At 48.9% G+C, this 27,717-nt stretch overlaps 1 protein-coding gene across 1 annotated transcript; it reads left to right on the plus strand.

Annotated features, from left to right (window-relative positions):
- Positions 1 to 363: 363 nt before the first annotated feature.
- On the plus strand, positions 364 to 27,442 carry LOC143133490 (von Willebrand factor A domain-containing protein 7-like). Its single transcript, XM_076293252.1, has 19 exons — positions 364 to 518; positions 804 to 892; positions 1,077 to 1,454; positions 3,286 to 3,317; positions 10,328 to 10,546; positions 11,670 to 11,957; positions 19,697 to 19,790; positions 22,755 to 22,883; positions 23,027 to 23,213; positions 23,453 to 23,622; positions 23,756 to 23,868; positions 24,100 to 24,216; positions 24,456 to 24,662; positions 24,960 to 25,095; positions 25,244 to 25,396; positions 25,745 to 25,837; positions 26,022 to 26,293; positions 26,620 to 26,913; positions 27,002 to 27,442. Exons 1-19 carry the CDS (start codon positions 364 to 366, stop codon positions 27,440 to 27,442), a joined length of 3,567 nt encoding a protein of 1,188 aa, XP_076149367.1.
- Positions 27,443 to 27,717: the final 275 nt, after the last annotated feature.

Below are 27,717 nucleotides of genomic sequence, written 5' to 3' on the forward strand. Positions count from 1 at the left end.
GGACAGTAGTTGAGTGCAACAGCACAATGCCCCAGAACAGCAAGAGTGTGGTGCGCGCCTCTAACCACAGTACAGTTTCTACTCATACTTTCGGTCCCTACTACTGCCTTCTACGTACATGTAACGCAGGGGTGGGCAAACTTTTTGGCTCAAGGGCCACATTGGGTTTTGAAAACTGGCCGGCGGGCCGCACAACAGCGTTTTACAAAACGGAAGTTCGGGAGGAGCATGACGGAATTTGCTACGCCCCTCTTCAATTAGTCAGGCTATTTATTCTCAGTCGGCCTGCCAGTTGCAGCATCAGTGTGATTTGCTCGCAAGACGCGCTACGAAGCTGGCAAAGACGTGACCTAGGCAGCCATCATGGAACTCAACCTACATGCCTCCGGCAGCGACTTCGAGGACGACTCCTCCGTCATTCCTCCAACTCCACCCGCTCTTCCCGGCCCCGCTGCTCCCTGCCGTGGGCGGCCGCGTCAGCTCGCATCTTCTCTGGAACCAAGACGACGCTCGCGCAGGTTGGCTTCCCCAGCCCCTTCCCGGGCTTCCAATCATTCACCGGGTTTGCAGGGCAGCGATAGCCGCACGACCCGTAGGCGAAATGCCAACCCCTGGACCGTCTCAACCCTCAGAGCGGAGCTGGAAGCGCGTGGGATCCTGTTCCTCCGTTCCCCAAGGAAAGCAGTCCTGTTTCAACTCCTCCAACATGCAGATTCCCAGCAGCAAGCTTCCCTGCATTCACCAACGTCTAATCAAGGACAATATCAATATTTTCCTGATTTTTCTCCTGAGCTTCTCCCCAGTCAGGGCATCGAGCAGGAACCCGATCCCCTTTCTCTTTCTTCTCCTTTCACCGAGCACCAGCGCCGCAGCGCGGAGCTCCGTTCCTCCGGTGCCTTTCCCTCTGTCTCTACAGCAGGCTTTTCCGACCCAGCAAGCTATGGCCGCCCGCACGCAGCCCTCTACCTTGCCCTCTGCTACAGCTGTCTCTTTCTCTGTTCCAGCCAATCAACCCTCACCTCGTTTCTCTTTGCCGAACCAGGGTGCTGTGCAACCTCCTCCCCCTCCCCCTGTAGCGACCGCGTCGCTGCCCTTCCCCTTTCCCCATCCTCTCCCGCCGGTGCGAACCGCGTTCGCGCCCGTGTCCTTTCCCCAGCCAGGGACCGCGTCCCTGGTTTTCCCTCACCCCTCTTTCCCTGGATTGGTGCCACCACCCTACCCGGTTCCGGCTTCTCATCAGCTCCTTCCTCCCGCTCACACTCAGCCAGTCAGCCGCCCCTACAGTGCATATCCCCAGGGATCCGTTCCACATACGGGCTTGACAGAGGCCAGCGCCTCTTTCCGTCTGCCCGCCTACTCATTGGCTTCAGCGGTACACCTACCTCCTCCGCCGCACGCCCCCGCTAACGAGCCTCCTCCGGTGTCTCCCACTCTTCGGAATCAGGTCTTGTCAGGTGCGGACACTGATTTGTCTTCCCTCCTTTCATCTCTGCCAGACATGTTTCAAACCAGGGACATTGAGTGCGGTCCGGTTACTTTAACACTCAAGTCCGCAGGCCCCGCCACTCGCATCTTGTCCTTCCCTGAGTTCGCGGTGGCTTTCACAAGATACACAGAGGTTATATGCTCCGTTTTCCCCCAGAGGCGCCGCGAGTTAAACGAATACTTTTCAATCATAGCGGGTCTATCCGTTTCCTTTGGGGGTACTCATTTTTACACTTATCACCGGCTATTTTCGGCTAAATGTGCAGCCAGTCGGGCTATGGAACCAATGTCCTTATTGGGGTGCTTTGGATGTTGAATTGCATAATCGCGTGTTCCTGGGCTGTCGCATGGCTACATGTGCCATCTGCAGCAGCTCACAACATATTTCAACAGCCTGTTCCTTTATTGAAGGGAAAGATAACAGGAACGTAAACCACACAGACACTAGGTCCACATCAGCTATTCCCAAACTCCCTAAGTCGGCCGGAACAGTCTCCAATTCAGGCCAATCCACTGGGCAACAAATTTGTTTCCGCTTTAATGCTAAATGCATGATGTCTAGTTGTAAATATCTGCATGTCTGTAGCTACTGCGCTGGCGCTCACGCGCGTCCTGTTTGCCCTGTCTATGCCTCTAACAATAAAAAACCTAAGAAGTATTTAAGTACTCCTATTAATGTGTCCGCTCTTGCTATGGAGCTAGTGTCTCATCCTAACAAAGAGTTTGTTAACTATTTGCTTTCAGGTTTACAATTTGGTTTCCACCCAGGCGTTTCAGCCATGCCAACTCAGTCCTTCATTTGCAGGAATCTTCTCTCCGCTGAGGAAGATCCAGAGGCAGTGAACACCCTGTTGGCAAGCGAGGTTCAGTCCGGGTTCATGATGGGCCCGTTCAGCGAACCTCCATTTCCAAATTACAGGATTAATCCTATAGGCATTGCGGTCAGGAAATATTCAGGGAAAAAGAGGCTAATTATCGACTTGTCAGCTCCCCACAATCGTCTCGTACCCAGCATTAATAGTCTCATCCCCTTCGATGATTACTCAATGTGCTATCAGAAGGTAGATGACGCCATTAAATTGATTAAAATAGCCGGCCTAAACAGCTGGCTGGCTAAAGCAGACATCACCTCGGCTTTTAAAGTCATGCCCCTTCATCCCGATTTCTGGCACCTGTTTGGAGTCTATTGGCAAGGGAAATGTTATTTCTCTGTACGTCTCACCTTTGGCAGCCGCAGCAGCCCCAAAATATTTGATACCCTTTCAGAGGCACTTTGCTGGATTTTACAAAACAACTATAACATTCCCCTCTTAGTTCATCTTCTGGATGATTTCCTGACCGTTACGCCTAACTCACACCCTCCCGCCGTTGGCATTACTACCGTGTTGGAGGTCTTCAGGAAGCTAGGGGTACCCATTTCAGAAGAGAAAACCAGCGGCCCCGCTCATTCCCTGGAATTTCTGGGTATCACTCTAGATACCCAAAGTTTCACCTCGTCGCTCCCTAAAGAGAAAATCGACCGCACCATAACCATCATAGCCAGTTTCATTGACTCTCCCAATAAAACTAAAGTCGAAGTGCTATCTTTACTAGGCCATCTCAATTTCGCCATGCGCGTGATACCTCAGGGCCGACCGTTCGTGTCTCACCTCATCACTGCAGCACATTCGGTTCCGGCTCTTAGAGATCCGGTAGCGCTCGATTTCCAGAGTTTAAGGGACCTCGAGTTGTGGCGGCTATTCTTAGGTCAATGGAACGGTCTCTCTCTGTTCTATGATGAACATGTGTGTTCCCCCGCAGACCTCCAGCTCTTCACCGATGCCGCGCCATCGGTTGGGTTTGGGGGTTATTTCAGTGGGCGTTGGTTTGCCAGTACCTGGCCAACCGAGCTCGCTAATTTATCTCCAGAAGAGGCATCTTCTGCCGTTTACGAAATGTATCCCATTGTAATTGCAGCACTCCTCTGGGGTGGCGAATGGTCGGGCAAAAGTGTCCTCATTTACAGCGACAATCAGGCGGTAGTTCATGCGATCAATAAGGGCCGGTCACATTCACCCACTATTTGCCCTTTTTGCGTCGCTTAATCTGGACCGCTGCCTGCAATCAGTTCATTGTAATTGCTGCTTATATTCCAGGTAGCCATAATGCAATTGCTGACTCTCTCTCTCGCTTCGAATTTCAGAGATTCAAGAAATTAGCTCCAGAAGCGGACCCAGAGGCGACTCCAGTTCCACCCTATTTGGAAACAGTCTTCCACTAAACCACCCACTCTTTTATCTCAAGACTCACTCCATTTATCTAGCTCTTCACTCTATAGCACCAAGGACACTCCAGTCTTACTGGACTGCTTGGTCTTCTTTCAAATTATTTCATCGCTCACACTGTCTACCATTACCTACATTTGATCTCTTAACACTCTCCTCCTTCGTGTCATATGCCCACTTAATTTTAAAAATTAGGGCCGGCACGATTAAAGTCTACCTAGCCGGTATTCATTTCTTTTACAAAATAATATTCGGCTCCGATTGCGCTGCACTTTCCAGCCATCATATTTCGCTCCTCATCAAAGGTATCCACAAGCTGGAACCAGCTACCCCTGACCGTCGCCTTCCTATCACCATCCACATACTAAGCAGCTGCATCCAAACCTTGAGATTTGGCTTTATTTCCCCCAACTCAGATCTTACACTAACCGCCATGTTTACACTCGCGTACTTTGGGCTGTTGAGATGCAGCGAGTTTACCACAAGCTCCAGGTTTAACCCATCCATTCACCCGCGGGTATGTGATCTTCAGATTTTGGATGCAGACACAATCCGCTTTGTCATTAAACAGAGCAAAACTGATCAACTTAAGAAAGGACAGTCAGTATTCATTTTTAACATTGACTCTCCCCTGCAGCCCTATTACATTTTGGCTAATTACATTACTTATCGCACTTCCCTTGCATCCCCCTCGGAACCCCTCTTTGCTACAGATGACGGACGCTCCGTTACTCGCTTTTGGTTCCAAACACAGCTCAAAGCTGTTCTAACGCAAATCGGAATCCCAGCAGACCGTTACTCAACTCATTCATTTAGGATTGGTGCGGCCACCACAGCGGCAAATAACGGTCTGTCTGATCAAGCACTTAAAACACTCGGCCGTTGGTCCTCTGACGCCTATCACACTTATATCAGATCAAATCTCTCCGATCTGAGGAAAGCGCACCTCGCGCTCTCCCGTTGAATTTGCTCGCGTAGGTTCAGGCCATAAGATCCTTCATCTTCAAACGCAATTTTTGGTGTGTATGACGGAATCCTGCCCGACTCCTGCCTGCGCAGTCGACTCTGGCACGATTCCGCAAATGCCCTTCAGGACCATGGCCAGAGACCTCGCCAAACTTGCTCTTCTATTATGATGTTATGTATTATGCTTTATGCTTTATGTTTGTTGCAAATTCAGGAATGTGAACTAGTGAAATGGCGTTTTACAAAACGGAAGTTCGGGAGGAGCATGACGGAATTTGTTACGCCCCTCTTCAATTAGTCAGGCTATTTATTCTCAGTCGGCCTGCCAGTTGCAGCATCAGTGTGATTTGCTCGCAACCCACCACCTCCCCTTACGCCTCCCGTCTTCCACAGTTAAAGAACAAGGGGGTGTATGACGGAATCCTGCCCGACTCCTGCCTGTAATAGCGAGCAGCCTGATAACCAAATGAAATGCTCGGCGGGCCGGATGAAAGTGCACTACATTATCTGAAAAGGACACACGATAATATACATTCTAAAGATGATGAGTTCTGGACACGCAATATGCAAAATATGACTGAATGCTTACCATCACTTCGATGGGCAGGTACATGTGTCGATAGGTGTTCACCATGTGTTCACAGCTGCTCGTTGCTCCCTCCCTCCAGGACACTGTTACCCTAGAAATCTAGACGCACCCTAGCGTAAAATTAAAATTAAACTTCTATCAGGCCAATCAAATCGTGTATAGAGTCGTTAGGCGGGCTTAACATAATGATTGATGGCAGAGTTGCAACGGTTTGGCTTGAATTCCCTGTTACTTGAAAACAAATAAGATGGATGTTGCTGTTGGCACGAGTTAAACTTTTATTAAGTTGGCAAAAGTTTGAACTAGCCAACTAGCTCCGCTGGTGGGAAACGCATGGGACTTATAGCGCTGTCCTATTGCGTGCAGAGGGAATTTGAAAGACAACCGATTATCCCGCCCCTCGGACTGAGCACTGCGAACGGTGAGTGCCCAGACCCTACATTTTAATGTGGGTCTGGCTCATCAGGCTAGGACACTGTCGTAAAAGGTTAACTGTGCGCTTGCGCCATTGCAACCACATGATTGGCACAATGTTTTCATATGTCGGCTTTTGGTGGCGGAAGGGGCGGGATATGTGTAGACGGCGGCCATATTTGCGTGACAAACGAACCCCATGCATTTCTATGGAGGGTTTTTTGAGTGCTGTGTCTCCACATTAGAAAGTCTCTGGCGAGGCTTCCTTGGCCTTCTGTTGCTGCTTACACAGTCTGTCCATTGTGAAGCCCCCCTGGGATGTTAAGGCATCTCCCACAAGTTCACATACTTCCTCTAGTAGCAGTAATAATTATATCAAAGCTCTCCTTGACCTTTGCAATGTACCTTGAATGATATTTTGTATGTCGCTTTGAGTGTCCCCCTTAGCACGACACAAACACTGTTACGGGGTCTAGTATAGCTGCTTTTATTATGATATGCATAGACCCCGGAAGTTAGGAACTTGTATGGCTTTTGCTGAATACAGAGTTGTGTGCACCTTGCTCTGCGTGTCATTTATTGAACATTCATACACTGTAACAAACACATGCATGGTCTCCCTCTTTTACTTACATACACACATGCACAGCTACAGGCTCCCAACATCACTGCCCATTATAACTGTGGGAGACAGTGTTGGGCATTCTGGAGGTGCCTGCAACACTGCATGAATGTGAAGCTGCACAGAAATGATACAAATGAAAAGGAAGACAGTGACAGAAATAAGAGTGAGAGAGAGAATGGAGAGGGGAGGAAAGGAGTGGGTTTAAATCTAGGCAGCTCATGATTCTTTTTGACAGCAAAGGTCAGCAACTGAAATAATCTCTATGGCAATCAATCACTCAGCAACAATATCAGGAGTCTCAAACATCATCCTTATAAAGACCATGTCTATGCTAAGGTCTAACATCTTTATCTTGTTATGCTGAAGGATAAAAACACATTGACTTTCATGTGAAATAGAGTAGGAGATATGGTTTGGGCCCTTTGAAAATTCAGGTGTTTGTTTGGTGCACTTATCTCTAAAACCAAATGTTCAGCCAGGTGAATACATCTCACCTTGCAGTGAATTAATCCAAACTTAACTTGAATTAAGAGAGAGAGAAGCATGTATAAGCGAAAGGTGGTGGTTATTAAGGGAAATAAGAATGTTGATTTGTGGCATTGATCACAGATAAGTGAAAATTAAAAAGCTCTGAATCAGGAGCTCTGATACTGCTCTGATACTCAGCCAAACGGTGTGGTTCAGACAAAACACAGGAGAAGAAGAAGGGTTCGCTGGCCGGCCAGAGTAACCTTCTTCTTCTGTACCAAAAGACCAAATGTGCCCAACCATTTCATCATACCTGTCAGTGCCAAGGAGCACCAAGACTACTGGTGGGAGAGATACTGGGTGCTTGCAGACAAGAAATCACTATTACCAGATTCTGTTATGTGTTTGAATACTCCACTTGCCAGTTGCTTATGTTGCTACACCTGTTCATCTTCATTTGTGCTCAAGAGATACCTCACTTTACTCAATGGACTTCCCTATGACTGCACCTCCAGCTTTTAGGCCACCTAATGAAGGGTTGAACACCTCAGTTGAAATGTCAGTCAAACAGATCAAACACTTCAAGAGCTACAAATGACCCATCCCCTCCTCCTCATACCATTGACCTCCAAAATCAAGGTTCCCTCGATACACCTGGACATGGAGGTTCCTTAGTATCGGACATCAGCAGTTGGCGGTTCAAATGATCTACAGTTCCAGAATGGCCACATTTTGTCATATTAGCTGTGCAGGTCAAGGACAGGTCAGGTCAAGAGCAGAGCAGAACAGTGTTTTTAGAAGTCACAGTCTACACAACTGCTGAGGTGACCATGCCTCCCATTGAGCAATGCTGTTCATAAAGACAATGGAGCTATAGAGCTCTTCCTGCTACTGTGAAGGACAACAGTGAGACAGAATATGACATTTAATGGAAAGAATTAGTCAGCTACACTGAAACTACACCCACTACCACACACACACACACACACTTGAATTTTCTTTAATTTCCCCTTGGGGATCAATAAAGTATCTATCTATCTATCTATCTATCTATCACACACACACACAAGTGCATGCATTATTGCAATAACACAAATTGCTCTCCATGCTTATAGGTGTTTTGTGAATTAATTTCCTAAATCAAGAGAGAACTTTTGAGTAACTGCATTTTCATAACCGTCGACTGTCAAGGACAACTTCATCAGACACTTAATAAAATCATGGACTATATGCAACGGAAGGCTTGTCAGCCAGCAATATATTTCCGGTGGAGCGTCAGTGTAACATCTTCTGTTATATTCTGCTCCTTTCATGTTCACTGCCCAGCAGGGCAACTCTCTATTTCATTTTGACACGTGCATAAATCCTTCAGCATCTTAACATGCTCACTCACTATGTGCAACACCCTACCGGGTCCATGTAAACAGGTACACTAAAACAATAGCCACTACAACACAGCTGATGTTCCATCGGAAATGTTTGTGCTGAAAAGCCTTCCAGGAAGGACATGATATACTGTAGGCAATTCGATTTGACTGTGAATCAACTTACTTCCTTTATCTTCAGTTGAAATACTGTATCTACTCCCTCCAGTGATTTTTTTTTTTTACATTTTATTTGAACTTTTACACAAAATCCAATCATATTAAAATGGCCAGAATTCACATCGAAAAGTTGGATGGAAACCCAGGTGTGTTCACATTTTCTACCTGTCCCCCGGGCTCCAGCCCTGAATTAACACACCTGACTTTTATTAAGCCTTTGATTGGCCAAGGCCTGTGAGTGAAGGGGGTTGTGAATACATGCCCCAGATTTTGATGGCTGGAATGAGGAGTGAGATTCTAGTCATGTTTCAGATTGATGGTGTGATGGCAAATCATTAACAAGTTTTTGGCGACCCCATTTGGGGTCGCGACCCCTAGTTTAAGAATCACTGGCCTACATAACCAGTTCTCTGACTCACTCCATCTGTACAGCTGTCATCTGCTTAGTTGGACATTTCCCAATTCCATCCTACTGCCTGCGATAGATACAGGATACAGGAACACATCCTCTCTTTAATGTCACTACTAACACTAATGTCTCTTTTTGTGCAGGACTTCTACAGCCACAGTAATTGGATAGAGATGGGGAACAGGGTACCATTGTCCAAACTGATCAGGCCAGATATGCCTTTGGATAATTTGGCAGGTGTGTGTGTGCGTCATTTTTGGATGGCATGAACCATTCTCTATGAAAGGCAAATGTACAAACACACACTGCTAATGAAACATGGGACTTCCCTCACTCTTGCACCCGTATATGTGGGGGAATTTGGGCGGCAGTGAGTCAAGGGAGGGAGGAGCAGATGTCGGCTTAAATACCAGGGACTCACTCATGCAGCTGAGAAGCACCTGAGCACTCCCAGGCCGGTCCTCACCTGAACAGGTAGAAAATCATCTGACTTTTTACATTTGTTGAACTTGATTACATTTCTAGAAACATCTTTTTGATTTTGCTTTGAAGATGTATCATTCTAGTTATGTTTCATATTGGTGGTGTGATGGCAAGTCATAAACATTTTTAACCAATCACTGATACTGCACTGATAACAAATGTACTAAACTTTATTATCCTGGCTCCTTTCCAATGTGGTCTTAACATGAAACCACTCTTATCTCAGAACATGAGCTGTGTTTAACCAGCACAGCACAGCACTCCCTAGAATAAACAAAACATTACAAATGTTCTGATATCAGCTGCACTAGAACTTGGTCTGAACACACCTTTGCTTATTAGATGTCAGTAACAGAACTTTACTCACTCTGTAAGGCTCCATTTATATCAAAGCTGTGCTGAGTTCATTGCCTTCATCAGTTTCTGGCAAATCAGTAGTGCTGCTTACTGACCAGTTTGGCTCCTTTGTACCTACAGCTTTGAAGGGGCGAGTTTGGATCATTTTCTGTCACTACAGTATGTCTTTGAAGCTGTGATCTCTTAGAATAAGTGACCATCTATAAAGAACATACTTTTAAAGAGCATTTAAACGAGCACAAATGTAAATTGGTCTGTTAGGAACTTTTGCCATGTTGGAGAATGAGCGAATGCGTAGGAGTGAGGATGTGTGTTTATGAGAGAGCGACAACAAGGAACGATTAATAAGCCCATTTCAGTGTCCAGGGACGTATTCCAAGTACATGGTGTAGTGATAGACCTGGGTAAGTAAACTCAGAATAACTAGTAAACCTCTTACAACAAGGGACCTTTGGCATTGTTTTGTTAGGAGAATGAAGCCATACAGCTCTTCTATTAGGAAGTTTACTACTTACTCAGAGTTAACTGACCCAGGTTTGTCACTAAACCACGTACTTGGATTACTCCCCAGGTGTCCGGCCTTGTTGATGTTATGATGCCTTAACTGGCAGGGTAAAGGGTCTGACTGTTTCTGTCTTTCCTGTGAACTGTGTTGTTGTAGAGGAAATTGGTTTACACAGTGGCAACTTCTTGTAAAAGGGGCAAATAATTTACTCTTCACAGGAAGTCTTTGTGGGCATGGTCTCTGAGATGACCACCCACGCGTCTCTGCTCTGGGCAGTGCTGCTCATCCCCCCTCTCACCGAAACCTTCAAGCCACTTCTCTCCCCAGGGGGCGGCTCACTTACACACCGGGACATCACCCAGAGGGCCATCTTCCGCAAGACTGGCCAAGTGTGCCGCGCAATGGCCACTGCCCAGGGTCAGAACTTTACCTTGGCTGTGAGTGTCCAACAGGGGGCGCCAGAGTGAGGGGCACTCTGTATTGTCAGCCAAAAATCCCAGATCTGAGTAAAACAAAGCACTGTAGGCTCTAAAATATGTCCCCTCCCACGTGGACCCAAAACATTTCATGGTCCAATAAGTGTGATGAAACACAAGGGCGCCGCTAAGGGTTGTATTCCATAGTCCGCACCATAACGTGCACCGCGGCGGTCGGCGGCTGCGCTGCGGTCATAATAACGATTTGCTCACAACACTCTAAATACATTGCACTGCTGTTCTGGTTGTCCCAAACTTTTAGATGATAAGCCTAGGCAGTCAAGGACGAGAAGGTTGAGAACCTCTGCTCTACGCATTAACTGAATCCCTGTTCCAAACAGTGCTTTATGTTTTTAAATAAGCCTACAGAGGAAGGCAAACAATTCAACATTTTAAACATGTGTAGACCGTGACCGTTGAGGACAATCTCTCACTGCTGTCAGTGTCAGCATCACTGCTACTAAGAACAGTGCGTCTTTTAACGTTACCTGAAAAATATTAAGCTGCTGCTGTTGTTTTCTTTTCATGACTGAATGATTTAGGCTATTATTCTATAATTGAATGGAACGTTGTGTTCTTAAGCGTCAGAATTGACCCATGCAAAGCCACGCCACACAGGCCAAGGCATGAGGATGCGTTTTCATATTTTATAGCACACCATATTCCGGTTTTATTTGGAATAGTGCCAATATTCAGATTGCACATGAGTAAATAAATATAGGCTAGTTGTCACACAAGGTTTTTTTTTTATTGTTGTAGGCTAATATTGAATTTGTATGCACAGTGCGTACAGGATTACGCCTGCCGGCGCCACTGATGAAACACAGTATGAAAATAGAGCTTAGGTGAAAAACAAACGGACTCACTTTTAGAGACAGCCTTTTGTAAAGTTCCACTTCATGAATTTTAGCAAACCTGCATGAGTCAGACTGTTGCTCTATGTTCTGTGTTCTTATGATCTGTGTTCTCATGTTCTGTGTTCTTATGTTCTGTGTTGTGTGTTATGCACTCTAGTCATTCAGTAATCAATGTCCTGCTTTGTTCTACACGCCACTGCTCTCCCTCATCCACCGCCGTCTGTCAGATTGATGACAAGCTGACGGCATACACCCTGCAGCGGGCGTGTTTCTCAGGGGGGTCATCTTTCCAGTCGGCCCTGGCCTTCCAAACAGCTGTGACTAAGATGTACCTGAGCAACGCGGCCATGGACGTTCTCTTGGCTCTGAGCGCTCCGCACCACTTTGACGACGAGACGTTCGTGGAAGGGCGAGAGGTGGTTGCCCAGGCGTCCGCCGCCGTCAAGGCTGCCGTGAAGCACGGGAGCTTCATCTCCGCCAGAATCAGCCTGGGCGCTGCCTGTCACACACTGCAGGTGTGTGCGTGTGTGTGTGTGCGCTTAAGTAGTTGTTGGATGAGGTTGTTGTTGGAGGTTTTTTTTTTTTTTTTTTTTTTGGCCTCGATGATCTTGAGGGAGATTTTGAAATCCTAACTACAAAGGTCAGTTGAGTTTCACTAATGTGCTCTATTGTAAAGACAGGTTCCAATCATGTAATGTAGTACATTTACCAGGTAGGGTAGGCTACTGTGTGGATGGGCTCTGTCATTGTGTGTAGGCGCTAGCTCATGTCAGAGTCCCTGATAAAGGTCAGATAGGGCCTGATGGTAGCCAGATAGTGCCTGATTGTAGCCAGATAGGGCCTGATAGTGGCCTGATGGTTGCCAGATAGGGCCTGATAGTGGCCAGATAGGGCCTGATAGTGGCCTGATTGTAGCCAGATAGGGCCTGATTGTAGCCAGATAGGGCCTGATAGTAGCCTAATGATGCCTAATGGTGCCTGATAGTAGCCTACATAACCAGTTCTCTGACTCACTCCAACTGTACAGCTGTTATCTGCTTAGTTGGACATTTCTCACCTCACATGCCCATTTGTAGCATACGAATACAAATAGCATACAAATACAAGTATTAGCTCATCAATCAGCCCTTCTTTGTAAGAAGCAGGTGTTGGTAAATAGAACATACTGTAACAAACTGCGAAGTTGTCTCAGAATGGTTTTATTGGTTATGCACCAAAACACACAAACGTCATTACACAGGTAACACAAGGGAGGTCAATTAAACAAGCACGATACACAAACAGGGTAGTCACATACAATACACGGGGTAAACACATGAGGTACAACATAAAGAAAGACTATACCAGCTAACACATACATGACAAGGTAAACGCAATTAGTCTCACTAAAACCAACATCAACATTACACACACACACACTGCACAGCATTATGGGAGTTCAGTCATGAACCAGCTAGGCTCAGTTCGCTACACAGCCCCCTGAGACTTAGTCTATGTCCCTTTGACTCAAGTCTTACCCTACGTCAGTCCATGAGCCTGGCTGGGACGCAACGCTGGCGTTGTGGGCCCCCGCTGTTCCGGGGACGGCTGCACGGTGACCGGTGTTAGAGCCACAGCTCCATTGTCACCAAGGTCCACAAAATCACTGTCCAAGTCTCCACGACCCTCAGCTGAGGCCATGGGTCGATACGGGGCCAGTCGATCACGGTGGAGAGCCACATCTCTCCGACACTTGATCAGTCTCACACGATAGACCACGTCAGACAGCTTCTCTAAGACGGCCCGACCCACTGGCTAGTGAGCTTCGGGGAAATGCCTTTCTTTCTCTCTGGGCAGTACACCCAAACTTTATCGCTGGTTTGGAACTCCTGGCCGCGACAGCGCGTATCGTAAGCTCGCTTTTGACGTATTCCAGCTTCACTCATAGCCTGCCTGGCCAACTCGTGTACTCCTTTCAGTCTCTTGCGTAGCTGCTTGTAGTATTCCAGCCCTGGCTTACCTCCAATCTCCGCTTCCGGAGGCGAACCGAACACCAAGTCCACAGCCCGAACATCAGAGCTGCCGGTGTGCATTTCATTGACTCTTGCACCGCTTTGCGATATGCCCAGAGCACCAGGGGCAAGTGTAAGTCCCAGTCCTTTTGTCGGCGGTTGGCCAATATGGCCAGCTGCACTGCTAGCGTCCGATTAAACCGTTCCAGCCTGTCGCTTTGTAGATGCAGAGGTGTCGTTCTCGTTTTCCGGATGCCCATGCGCTGGCAAACCTCAGCAAACACCTCTGCCTCGAAATTCCGCCCTTGGTCGCTGTGGAGCTCTTCCGGTGCCCCGAACCGGCAGAACATTTCAGTGACCAGTCTGTCCGCTGTTGTCTGGGCGCTCTGATCTGGCACTGCATATGCCTCTGGCCACTTAGTGAAATAGTCCATGGCCACGAGCACGTAGCGATTTCCCCGCTCTGTGACTGGCAGTGGGCCCATGACATTGACTGCTACCCGCTCCATGGGAGCCCCGACTGCGTATTGCTGCAGCGGAGCGTGCGAGCGTCGCGTGGGGCCCTTCTTCGCTGTGCAGGAGTCACAGCAGTGAACATGCAGTTCAACGTCCAGCCTGCATCCCGGCCAATAGAAGTGGCTTCTCAGCCGACGATGAGTTTTTGCAATGCCGAAATGAGCCGCCCTCACTGCCCCATGTACCTGTTCCAGTACACGGGCTCGTAATCCAGCAGGAACCAGCAACTGGAAAATGTCAGATTGTCTATCGGGGGCTCGCCAGTGTCTATACAACAGTCCTTGACGTGCTACTATTCCCGGCCACTGTGAATAAATCGCTTTGGTCTCTGGATCGAGTGCTGATACGTCAGTCCATGGCGGTCGCTGACCGGCTTCGATCCATGCCCACACTCGGCCGAGCGTGGCGTCCTCAATTGCGCCTTCCGGATCTCCTCCCTTGACATCACGTCCACCGGCGACTGCGCGTCCATGGCCCCAGCTGCTGCTCTGCAGTGCTGCGTTGTGGCGTTGGGCTGTGGTGCGTTGTCTCCGGTCTCTCGATCACTGTAGCTTGTAGCTGAAGGCGGCGAGACGACCTCGGGGTGCTGCTGGCGAGCGTTGACTCTCTCGCTGGCGTGAAGCTGGCGAGCAGTGGCTCTCTTGATGGCGCGGCGCTGGCGAGCGTTGAGTCTCTCGCTGGCGTGCTGCTGGCGAGCGTTGGCCCCCTCACTGGCGTGCTGTTGGCGAGCGTTGACAACAGCGACTCTCTCTCTCTCTGCCAGCGGTGATGCAGCCTGTAGCCGACGAGCGGGCTCCTCTCCTCCCTCCGGTGGCAGTGCTGGCACTGGTCTGCTGCACACGGACGCCTGAACAGGGCGTCCGCGTTGCTGTGAAGGCGACCCGCTCGGTGTCGAATCTCCATGTCGTAGTCCTGGAGTGCCTCCAGCCAGCGAGCCAGCTGGCCCTCTGGTTCTTTGAAGTTCAGCAGCCAGGTGAGCGATGCATGGTCCGCTCTAAGCAGGAACCATTTGCCGTAGAGGTAGGTTCGGAAATGGCGCACTGCCACCACCACAGCCAACAGTTCTCTGCGGGTCACGCAGTAGTTCTTCTCCGCTCGGTCCAGTGAGCGGCTGAAGTATGCGACCACCTGCTCGCCCTGCTCGCCTGCTTGAGAGAGGACGGCGCCGACGCCCACGTTGCTGGCGTCGGTGTCCAGGATGAACGGCAGTTGAGGGTCAGGGAAAGCGAGCACTGGGGCCTCACATAGCGCCCTCCGCAGCCGCCGGAATGCTGCGTCGCACTCTCGCGTCCACTCGAAGAGCTGGCCTTTGTGCGTCAAACGATGCAGCGGGCTGACGACTGTAGCAAAGTCCCGGATGAAACGCCGGTAATATGACGCCAGGCCCAGGAAGCTCCGCAGCTCAGCACCATCGTGCGGAACAGGCCAACATCTCACCGTCTCCACCTTAGCTGGGTCAGTGGCCACTCCGGCGGCCCCCACGACATGGCCCAGGAATCCGGTTTGCCTCCGGAACAGGTGGCACTTTTTCGAGTGCAGTTTGAGCCCAGCACCCCGTATGGCGTCGAACACCTTTTCCAGATGTCCTATGGCACCGGTGAAGTCTGTTGCATGACACAGGATGTGTCCAGGTAAACCACGCAGCATGTTCATAGAATGCCCGCCAGGAGACGCTCCATCAGCCGCTCAAAGTTCGCTGGCCCGTTGCATAGGTCGAACGGAAGTACCCGGAACTGCCACAGCCCTTGCCCGATGGTAAACGCTGTCTTCAGCCGAGCTTCCGGGGCTAGCTCAATCTGCCAGTAGCCACTGCGTAAGTCCAGCGAGCTAAACCAGCAGGAGCCGGCAATGCTGTCCAGCGCATCGTCAATGCGGGGGAGCGGGTAGGAGTCTTTCCGGGTTACCTGGTTGAGGCGCCTGTAGTCAACACAGAACCGCCACGAGCCGTCCTTCTTCCGGACGAGTACAGCCGGCGCAGCCCAGGGACTACTGCTTGGCTCTATCACTCCTGCCGCGGCCATTTCCTTGATCTTTTCTTCAGCTGCTTGTCGTTTGGCGAACGGTAAGCGATGAGGCGGAAGTCGGATGGGCCGAGTACTTCCGGTGTCGATATCGTGTTGGACCAGGCTCGTTCGGGTGCAGTCCTCATCTCTTGCAGCGAAGATGTCGGTGTACGCACGTGTACGTCTCCGCACCTGGCTACCCTGTGCTTCACTCAGCCCCTCACAGCTACGAGTGCAGAGTTCATTTACGGCTTGCCTTGTCTCTAAAGAGGGCCGCGCTCTCTGAGCGGAGAGTGGTGTTTGCTCAACCCGCTCTCTTGGCTCCTCCCTGGTGGGTGTGAGCTGAGCAGTGGCGTCCTCAGCGAGCGGACCTGGATGAGACCTGTTGTTTTCGCGGGCTTGAGTTTCACGGGCTTGTGTGGGGAGGGGCGGAGTCTGGGATGACGAGTACTCTTTGCGAGTTCGCTTCCTGCAGACTTGTGTGGAGCGAGTTGGAGAGTTCTTCGTTGCGCCAGCTCTCCGCACTTCATGCTCTGTTTTCCCCACCATGTGCAACACTACGCTGCTCGTCCCCAAGTGTAGTGTGAACCGGGAAATGTCCACCACAGCCCCCCATTTCTCTAGCACGTCCAGGCCGAGAATGCAATCATCCTTAATGCTAGCCAACCAAAGCCGGCGGCTCGCCGTCTCACCGTTGATGCACACGCACACCACTTTTTGTCCATACAGTTCCGCTCGCTCTCCGGTAACTGTTGTGATGCGCGTTTTTGTCTTTTCCCAGCCTCTGGGTCTGGCTACCAGCGTGCCGGGTAAGAGACCGGGGCGCACAAGCGAGATGGTGGAGCCAGTATCGATCAAGGCACGACACCGAGTCCCATCTAGCGTGCAGTCCACATACAGTCCTCTGGTTTGGCCGAGCCGTATGCAATCCATAGCCCCTCCCGCCGCGCCACCTTCTTCTAGTAACTGGGGCGCGAGCGTGAGGGGTGCCGGGGCTTGGCAGTACCACGCGATGTGTCCCGGCTCGCCACACCGGTGGCATCCGTCTCTGCTGGCCGGCCTCTTCCACTCGCGTGGGAGCCGTTGTGATGGCTGTGCCGTGGTCTGCCGTGTCACCTCCAGTTCCTCCCCGTCTTCGTCCATCGATGTGTGGCGTACGCAATGCCGCGACTCTGTTGTGCGGAAGATGTTTTCCACCCGTTCGGCTTCCGCGAGCGCCACGGACAGCGAGCTGTGGGCGCTCAGGCGAAGGTGTTCTTTTAGCCGCTCTGGGTGGATGCCTCGCACGAACGCTTCCAGTGCCATCTCTTCATGTAGACCCTGGCTGTACGTTGGGTAGCCCCGCCAGGCATACAGCTGCAGGTCAGCCGCGAACTTGCCCAGTCTCTCGTCCTTGTGTCGCCGTCTGGAAGCGAGTTGTTCTTTGGCATCGCTGATGAAGATTCTCTGGCCGAATCGTCGTTGCAGAGCTGCTTCGATTGCGGTCCAGCTTACTTGCTCCACCGGTGGCAGGTCTTCTAATACGTGTAGCGCTTCCCCCTCCAGAGCCAACACCACCTGTACGCCCGTTCTCTCCGCCGACCAGCCATTCAGCTCGGCTGCCAGCCGGACCTGTACCAGGTATGTCGCCAGCGGCCTTTCGCCATTGTAGTGGGGCAACTTTACGCTGGGGCGCCCTTCTACCGCCGCCGTCGCACTGAGGACCGGCCGGTTTCGATCGCTCCCGTGTGGAGCGGGTTCAAGTGGCGGGATGCTGCCATCAGCCCGGTTCGTTTCCTCCTGTGGCCGGGGGCGGGTCTCTTCGTCACGGTCACGCTGCAGGCTGGCTCTGTCTGCTGGGCCCAGCAGGTGGCCATGGGCGAGCGCGCTGTCGAAGAGCCGTCTTGGCAGGAAACTCATGATCGCCAGGTAATCAGTTGCAGCTTTCTCCTCCTGTCCAGTAGGGGTCGTCATCCCACTTCTGACACCAATGTAACAAACTGCAAAGTTGTCTCAGAATGGTTTTATTGGTTATGCACCAAAACACACAAACGTCATTACACAGGCAACACAAGGGAGGTCAATTAAACAAGCACGATACACAAACAGGGTAGTCACATACAATACATGGGGTAAACACATGAGGTACAACATAAATAATAATAATAATAATAATAACTTCAATTTATATAGCGCCTTTCAAGATACCCAAGGTCGCTTTACAAGAGTGGGAGTAGGGGGGTAGGGGCAGGGTGGGGGTTTAGGGAGGGTAGGCAAGAGAGAAGAGGTGTGTTTTGAGGTGCTCTTGGAACTGTGTCAGAGAAGTGGCGGAACTGATAGGAGGGGGCAGGGTGTTTCAAAGGGTAGGGGCAATTGCACAGAAAGCCCTGTCACCAAAGGTCTTGAGTCTGGTGCAGGGAGTGGAGAGTAAGTCCTTGCTGGTGGAGCGCAGGGACCGTGACTGGGTGTACGGGTGGAGGAGGTCAGTGATGTACTTGGGTGCCAGTGAGTGAAGTGATTTGTAGGTGAGGAGAAGGATTTTGTAGCTGATGCGTTGTTTGATTGGCAGCCAGTGGAGTTTCTTGAGGATGGGGGTGATGTGCTGCCAGGGCTTGGTGTGGGTTAACACCCTGGCAGCTGAGTTCTGGACATACTGCAATCTGTCTAGGGCTTTGTTGGGCAGCCCAGACAGGACACCATTGCAGTAGTCCAGACGGGAGGTGACAAATGCATGAATGAGAGTTTCGGTGACTGAGTCGGTGAGTGACGGCCGGAGTCTTGAAATGTTACGGAGGTGAAAGAAGGCAGATTTGGTGATGCTCTGGATGTGGAAACTGAATGAGAGTGTGGAGTCCAAAATGACGCCCAGGTTCCGCACTTTGGGAGATGGGGAGGTGGGACAGCCGTCGATGACCAGGGTGAGGTCTCCAACCTTCCTGAGCAGTGGTGCCGGGGCCACCACCATGAGCTCTGTCTTGTTGGTGTTGAGTTTCAGAAGGTTGTTGGTCATCCAGGTTTTGATATCATGCAGACAGTTGTTGAGTTGTATTGGTGGGAGTTGTGAGGAGGGCTTGGTGCTGACATACAGTTGGGTGTCGTCTGCATAACAGTGGAAACTGAGTCCATGGTTGCTGATTATCTGACCGAGGGGGAGCAAGTAGATGGTAAAGAGGAGGGGGCCAAGGACAGATCCCTGGGGGACGCCATGGGTAACTGTTGCAGTGGTGAAGTAGGAGCCTTGCAGAGTTATGTATTGTTTACGGTTGGAGAGGTAAGACTGGAACCAAGAGAGAGCAGTGTCGGTAAGGATGATGAGCTCAGAGAGACGGGAGAGGAGGATGGAGTGGGAACTGGTATCGAAGGCAGCAGAGAGGTCGAGGAGGATGAGGAAGAAAGACTATACCAGCTAACACATACATGAAAGGTAAACGCAATTAGTCTCACTAAAACCAACATCAACATTACACACACACACACTGCACAGCATTATGGGAGTTCAGTCATGAACCAGCTAGGCTCAGTTCACTACAATACTGTACAGTACCTTCCATGCTGTGGAATAGTAGAGTTTTGACATTCAGGTGGCACACCCATGGCTTGACCTGTCAGTAAAAGCTCGGACAGCTTGGACACACAGACTGGGCCATGAAAACAGATTGACTAAGCGTCTTTCAACTCCATCCTACTGCCTGCAATAGATACAGGATACAGGAACACATCCTCTCTTTAATGTCACTACTAACACTAATGTCTCTTTTTGTGAAGGACTTCTACAGCCACAGTAATTGGATAGAGATGGGGAACAGGGTACCATTCTCCAAACTAATCAGACCCGACATGCCTTTGGATAATTTGGCAGGTGTGTGTGTGTGTGTGTCATTCTTGCATCACCTGAGGTTTTCTGGGAACAGAGGGGTATTTCACAAAACCTAGATAAGGGATTAAGCTGGGATTTTTAGGTTATCCTGGATGAATTTAGCCTTGACTTGGTTTCACAAAAGAGATGGCACATAAGTTACCATGGGGATTTATTCTCTGCACCTAGCCTGGTCCCGACCTGGCTTAACAGCCAAGCTAAGTTAATTCTAATGGTAATTATGTCGTCTTATTGGTTCAGCTAGCTGTCATTCACATCAGACCTCCGTACTAATTTTTAAGGAGCTTTTATAAACTATTTGCTAAATGTATTTGCTCGCAAAACAAAACAGATTGTCTGCCTACTGCCATGTTATTATAATTTAATTGTGACAGCCTTATAATTATTAACATAGGCCTAGGTACTCTTTGTTTGCTTATTTTATTGATAGACGTTTGATGAATAGCCTACTGTAGTTGATTGGAAGTGGAGGGGCAAGTTCTCGGAGGTATTTTCAACTATAATATTAAGGTCATACTATGTGCATCTTTGCAGAGGCAAGCGCTTTCTTAATGACGTTGCGTGCCGAGACAAGAAAGCACTCACACGTGGGTGCATACGTAAATTTGCATTCAGTTGGTCTACCACGCCTACTCCCGCTATTTTACAGAAATAGCCATGATTCCCCATTCCAAAAAGGACAACTTTACTTCATTGTTAGTCTATATCAAAAGCGGTTGTTCACTTTGTGTGACTGACGCTATTTTCTGCGTCTTTTTTATTCCAACCGTGGGCATTTTGGAGCAGAAACGAGAACGCGCACACATCCTGAATTACTTACACCTGGCTTGACATAGTTGCTACTCCTCTTGGATTGGCGTTAGTGAAATGAGTTTAGCTAGGATGACCAGACAACGCTATGTCAAACCTCGCTTTATCACTTATCTTGGATGTCTTAAAGGGGTGGTTCAGGATTTTGGACATAAGACCTCATTTCCAAGTAAGCAAGTGTGATATTTATCAGTGGAGACCGTTTTCAACACGTTTCATCCAGTCCTTCTAATTGCAGAGTTCGCAGGTGCTAGGCTAGCGCAAGTCAACGGTATGTGCTAGCCTGCCACTAAAGACAGTCTTACCCACTCCAAAGTACACCTGAGGCAAATTCCAGACAATCGATGTAAATGTCTGTGTTGATAGAATAGTGTAAGAAATACAACTACCCTTGCATCGCGTTGCAATAGTTATACTTTGGTCCCTTAAGTTGTTAGTAGTCATTTTGCAACTCAGCGGCGGACTGCTATTACCAAGGCTACTACTAGGTATCCCCATTGCAGTGCGCTTTATTGTTTACTTTTCGGCGCAGTATTACTAACCGGATCAAGTATAATTCCGCCGCTGCTAAGAAACTAGTCCCTCAAAATGTAATGCGATCGTTGAAATGCAAGGATAGAATAACGTTAGAAATAACACTATCAATACAGACATTTACATCGATAGTCTGGCGTTATAATTTATTTGCCTCGGGTGTACTTTGGAGTGGGTAAGACTGTTTTTACTGGCAGGCTAGCACATACCGTTGACTTGCGCTAGCCTAGCACCTGCGAACTCTGCAATTAGAAGGACTGGATGAAACATGTTGAAAACGGTCTCCACTGATAAATATCACACTTGCTTACTTGGAAATGAGGTCCTATGTCCAAAATCCTGAACCACCCCTTTAATTCTGCCTTTGTGAAATACCCCTCTGCTCTTTTTCCTCTTGGCTTCTACATTTACGTTTATGTTTATATTGATGTTTACTTTTAAGTTTGGTTCTAAAAAATGCTCATTTAAAGCATTTTAAGTGGTCAGACAGATTTAGAGGGTTTTACATCAGGGGCCTGTTGCACAAAAGCAGAATTAAGACATCCGGGATAAGTTACTGAGCTGCGCTCAATGAATCCAAAACAAGAGTGTACAGGCTTAATTGGTTGCACAACGAGCAAACCAGGATGAGCAGACACGGATTCATCAAGCCAGGTGAAACCTATCCTGGATAAGTGCGCGCTCACGGCTCCCTCAAATAGACCCCGCCACCGATCACAGATTCACTGATTCACCATGGCAACTAGAGCGGCTTCATTGCTTCTTCTACGGTGTGAAGTAGGTAGATAGCCTTCTCACAACAGCAACAAACAGCAACACCTCTGTTAAGGAGAATATTGCAACTAGTTCCGCGACCACCACGCGTGAAATGGTTAGGCACTCCCGTGACGTCACATTGTCGCATGACAGGTCGGGAATGGCGAGTATGTAAAAGTTAATTAATGATCACAAACGTTTAAATAATGACAGTGGGTCTAGGTCAGGGGTGGGCAAACTTTTTGGCTCAAGGGCCACATTAGGTTTTGAAAATTGGCGGGCCGGATCCGGCCCGCGGGCCGTAGTTTGCCCATCCCTGGTCTAGGTATATGTGATAACAATGTGTAGTGGGCAGTGGAATAACTATTGGTTTCCGTTTGTGGTGACTGCTGACTGAGATAAGGGATGAGATTAAATAGATCCTGGAACAGCCTGGTCTGGAGCAGGCTAGCTCCACAGAATAAATCGCCATGGTGATTTATACCATAACATATCCTGCTGCCCCCTATCCTGCTTTTGTGCAACTGGATCACGGATAAATTGAGCCAGGATAACCAAGATATCCCGGCTTAATCCCTTATCCTAGTTTTGTGCAATAGGCCCCTGAACTCTTCATATACAAACCACAACTCTGTAAGAATGAACTAGTTAGATACAAGGTAAACACATGCCTCATCACTTATGCTACACCTACTGTACTCACCTGTCATCTGCTCAGGTCAGTTATCCACATGTGTTTTACAGGCAGAGATTCCTGTAGAAACATTACACAATAGTTTCTCTCTCACACTCACCGTCTTTCTCTCATCTACGCCCCAAACACACACTATGATATTTGTTTTCCAGGCCCTGACCTAGCCACCTGCAGGAACTGCACGGGAGGAAACTGTACGAATAACATCCTGTCGCACGTCCTGCAGGAGAAGAAACTCACGTCAGGCTACTTCAGTCTCTTCTCTTCAGCCAAGCCAGCAGGTTGCCACAAACACCCTGATTCTCTTTTCCAAAGACAAATAGCAGTGCCTTTAGGCCAGATTGCTAATGGGTCCTTATAGTCTATGTTCCAGAGGAAAGCTCAATGTTAATGTTCATGTTCATGTGTGCTCACCTCACTGCAGGCAAGTGCAGCCATGGTGGTTCCTTTGACCGGACCAGTGGTCAGGACCCAGTTGGTGGCATCAACAAGGACGACACCTCGGAGAGCCACGGGCATCTGCACCTGCAAGCTGCAGAGGTGGCCATCAACGCCACCATGGAGCTGCTGGAGGACATCCGACTGGCCACCAGCGACAAAGACTTCCTGCGGTAAGGTTGGTTGTGCAGCGACAAAGACTTCCTGCGGTAAGGTTGGTGTGCAGCGACAAAGGCTTCCTGCGGTAAGGTTTGTTGGTTGATTGGTTGATTGACTGACTTGTTTGATCGAGTGATTTGAAACATGTTTGTATTTTTTAAATATACAGACAGTCAAGAAGTGTACACAGGGCTGTGAGTGGAAAACATGGCTCTCCAAAACATCTGTCTCTCTCTCTCTGTCCCTCTCTCAGGTTAGTGGGTATGTCTCAGTCGTCTTTGCTCTCCTTTGTGATTGACACCACAGGCAGCATGGCAGATGACATTGCCGAGGCAAAGCGCGTCTCATTCTCTGTCATCGACCTCAAACGGGGCACCCAGGAGGAGCCATCGGAGTACATCCTGGTCGCCTTTAATGACCCAGGTCAGGCCAACAGGGGGCGCACTCTCATCCAACAGGAGGGACGATGGTGGACCTCAGCAGTCATGGCTGTTCTGTGTTCACAGCTGGTCATGTGCCTTTTTATCATTAATGGCTCATCTCTGTGACCAAACAGGCTTCGGTCCACTCATCAGGACAAGCGATGCAGATGTTTTCAAACAGGAGATTAACAAGCTCAATGCTGCAGGTGGAGGGGATATCCCTGAAATGTGTTTATCAGGACTTCTGGTACGTGTGTGTCTATCTATACCTTGGCCTCCTCAGAAAATTAATGAAAGGTATCGCTAATGTATCTAAATTACTCCACATAATGGGATATACTATCGTAATGAGTGTCTGAAAGAGTGTATGAATAAACTTACTATGAAAATAACAAGAAATTTTGGAAAATTCATCATAAAGCATTCTCTGCGTAACTAGAGGAATTTAATGGTCTGTCTGTTATTGTCCGGTGAACAGCTGGCGCTAACTGCCGCTCCCCCTTCCTCGGACATCTTTGTGTTCACTGATGCTCCGGCCAAAGATGCGGAGCTGAAGACCACCGTGACTGCGCTGATTGAGAGCACCAAGTCCAAGGTGGGTTCGGTGGGATTCACCTCACACTTGCTCTCCATGACACGTGATCCTGCACCGTTGCCTTTTCTGCAGTGCTATTCCAAGCACATGTTTATTTGTATTTGTTTGTTTTGTGCCATGCTGTTGCACTGTATCTTTATAGCGGTCACAAACTCTTCTGAGTGTAAGTGTCTAGGTTCAGCTGTCACTTTTTCTCCTTTATTATGTGTATATATATATAAAAACATCTTGTCTCATAGGTCACCTTCATGCTGACTGGCACCTCGAGCTCAGCACATCGCCGCCGCCGTCGCTCTGGGAGCCCCGTCTCCAGGGCTCTCTCCAACGCGGACGCTCAGCTGTACCGGGACCTGGCGCAAGCTTCAGGGGGCCAGACCATAGAGGTGTCCAAGTCCTCACTGCCGAACGCCACCGTGGTCATAGAGGACACCTCCACCTCAGCTCTGGTACCAAGATAGGAGTCCTCAGTACACCGACACCACTAGAATGTTGGGGCCCTATAAAATAATAATAATCCCGCCCCACACACACACTAGAATGTTGGGGCCCTATAAAATAATAATAATCCCGCCCCACACACACACACATCAATATTATAATGTTTTCCCCCTGGGAATTGTCCCAACTTGTCCTTATAGCACCTCTACCTCTGAGTAGGGAAATGTGATTCTGTATATTTGAATGACAGTTCAAGGTTTGTTTGATGTTGGTTTGGTGAATTGCCTCCATGCTGCCCCCTGCAGGTGACTTTGCTCCAGGCAGTCAGGACCCCAGTGAGGGCGGAGAACTTCTCCTTCCTCCTGGATGAGACGGTGTCCAATGTGACTGTGTACATCACAGGGTCCTCCTCACCTGCGTTTACTCTGTACAGTCCCACAGGTTTGAGAGGGGATACAATACAATATATATTTTGGATAGATATCAGAATTGTTTTTTGAATTAGGTGTTTTATGATCCATTTTAAAAGATTAGTCAGAAATGTCTTTTATTGCTTCAAAGTGAATTTTTTCTTTGTAATCCATTTCAGGTGAGTCACAGAACCATGGGGTGCCAGAGGGACCGCTGGGTATGATTCAGAGGGTGGGAAACCTACAGCGTGTACAACTGAATGCCCACAACCGCACAGGATTGTGGGACATCACCATCAACTCCACAGCAATATTCACTGTCAAAGTCACAGGTCGGCTTGTTTCAAAATAGTGTGCAGAGATATTTCGTCCCCTTAGAATTATAAGGTTCTATCTGACATTTTTGTCAAAATTGAGTTATTTACATATTCTTATTCTGTGACACCTTAAGAAGGTGAGGTGAGGTGTTTCTTGTAGTTGTATGCATTTTTGGATATTATATCTGAAGAGGTTTGTTCCACTTATCAGTATAGGTCTATGGAATTCTAAGACTTTGAAGCTCAATATCTCAGAACTACTCAGAACGTAGATAGAACCCTATAATTCTAAGGGGACGATTTGATGGAGCATAAAATCTACCAATATTAGGAGTAACCTCATGTTGTGTGTAATCTCTGCAGGTCAAAGTTCCATCAACTTCCTGTTTAACTTTGTGGAGGCTTTTGGTGGTGCACATGGAGATTTTAGCCTAAAACAGAGTCGTCCATCCATTGGTATGATCATTTTATGTTGCGTCTGAATTTCTTCTTTTACTACTAACCTCAATATCATTCTATATTCATATCTATTGACTCTTATCTAATTAAGCCACAGCACTGACACCTAGTGGCAGGAGGTAAAACACTACAAATCATTACATTTGTGACTACTGAATGATCAATTACCTTTCTAAAACAGGTAAGAACGCAACCCTGCTGATGTCTGTGACTGGCAGTGATTCGTTGAAAGTGACTGAGTTGGCTCTGGTGCCTGTGTCTGGATCCGGGGTTGTAAATGGAAATGTGGAGGCTATAGGAGGTGGGGACTTCCTGGTGACGATAGAGGAACTGCCAGCGGGGGACTTCACCGTCCATCTGAAGGGGGAGACCAGCGGAGACTCCCGCTCCTCTCCCACCCTCTTCCAGAGGCAGTCGTCCACTCAGCTCAGGGCCTCCAGCGTGGCCGTCACGGTGGAGTACTATTATGTTTTTTGCAGAATGGAACAGTAATTGATTATGCTATACACAGTAAAGGTTCAGTGTAGTAATGGGATATGAAAAATGTCTCTCTCTTCTCTCCAGTTGTCTTACTGTTACTGACCCAGATGCATGTCATTTACTCTGGAGAATCTAGACACTTAAAGATGGAGCATGTCCATTTCATCAATGTTCACTGATATTTCATTAAAATCATATTTTATACACAAAGGCAATTAAAACGCATTTCGGTTTGAGAATACACTGACCATCAAAATCGGGGGCACCAAAGCTGTATGCTTAATGTTTCCTCATTGCAGGCCTCAGTCAACAGCACTCTGGAACCTGGAGCGATCATTACTGTGCCCTTCACCGTGGAAACCAACACCACGGCAGGCAGCTACATCGTCCAAGCGAGAAATGATCGTGGGTTCAGCTCATCTTCCCCCAGCAGCCTGACACTGGAGGCCGGAGGTCGTGCTGAGGGCACAGTGACCCTCACCGCTCCGTCAGACACACCCTCAGGCACCGACGTCACACTGACCATCGAGGCTGAGGCCCCTGGGGCCATCGACTCCAACTATGTTGTCGTGAGCTTCGTCGTTGCCTCTAAGGTAACCGTTTTATTTTCTCTTCAAGTACTTTTAGTACAACCGCCAGCTGTTGAACGGCAAACGGAAACTTTTAATTTCTTTCCCACAGGTGACTGACTTCACCCGTCCTGTGTGTCAAATAGTCGGCATCACTGCCAGCTGTCCACAGGACTGCAGCCAGGCAACGTGGCAGCTCTCCGCCAGCCTGAGCGACGGCAACGGCACGGGCATCGCTTCTGTGACTGTCCAAGAGGGCAATGGAACGCTCAGCACCAACTCCTCCGGGGTGGGCATCACCACTGCGCTCTACAGCGCCTCCTGCTGCTCTCAGGCGGTGGAGCTGGTCATGGTGGATAACGTGGGCAATGCTGCCATTTGCTCCGCCTCCATTAGAAATCCCTCCTCTCCCATGACCGCTCAGCCAATGACCACCACAGCCAACGCCACAGCAACGCCGGTATCCACAACCTCCAGTGCGCAGCTCTGCAGTAACCCTTACCTCTGGCTGTGGGTCATAGTGGTGTTGCCGTTGCTTTATCCCCAGGCTTAAGGGGATGATGCATGAAGGAACTTTTTAAGCAGTGTTGGTGGGCAATCACTTGGTCCTTGTATTCTAATTAGACAATTGCGATAAGCTGGACATTTGTGATTTAAAGTTTGTCAGATAAAATTTGTTACATAGTATCTGTAGCATCAGGAAAGTGCCTGAGCGTCGCTCAGTAACATTGCTAAAAAGTTGCCCTGTCTAGCATCATATGTGGAGACCCAGAGCCCAGGAAAACAGGACCAATGGCTGCAGTTCTGAGTCTGGCCTGGAGGTGGCAA

Source organism: Alosa pseudoharengus, unplaced genomic scaffold (assembly GCF_046254945.1).
Source record: "Alosa pseudoharengus isolate Yale_2024_CS ecotype anadromous, Long Island Sound unplaced genomic scaffold, YU_APseudo_1.1 YU_APseudo_1.1_scf_2, whole genome shotgun sequence".
NCBI lineage: Eukaryota > Metazoa > Chordata > Actinopteri > Clupeiformes > Clupeidae > Alosa > Alosa pseudoharengus.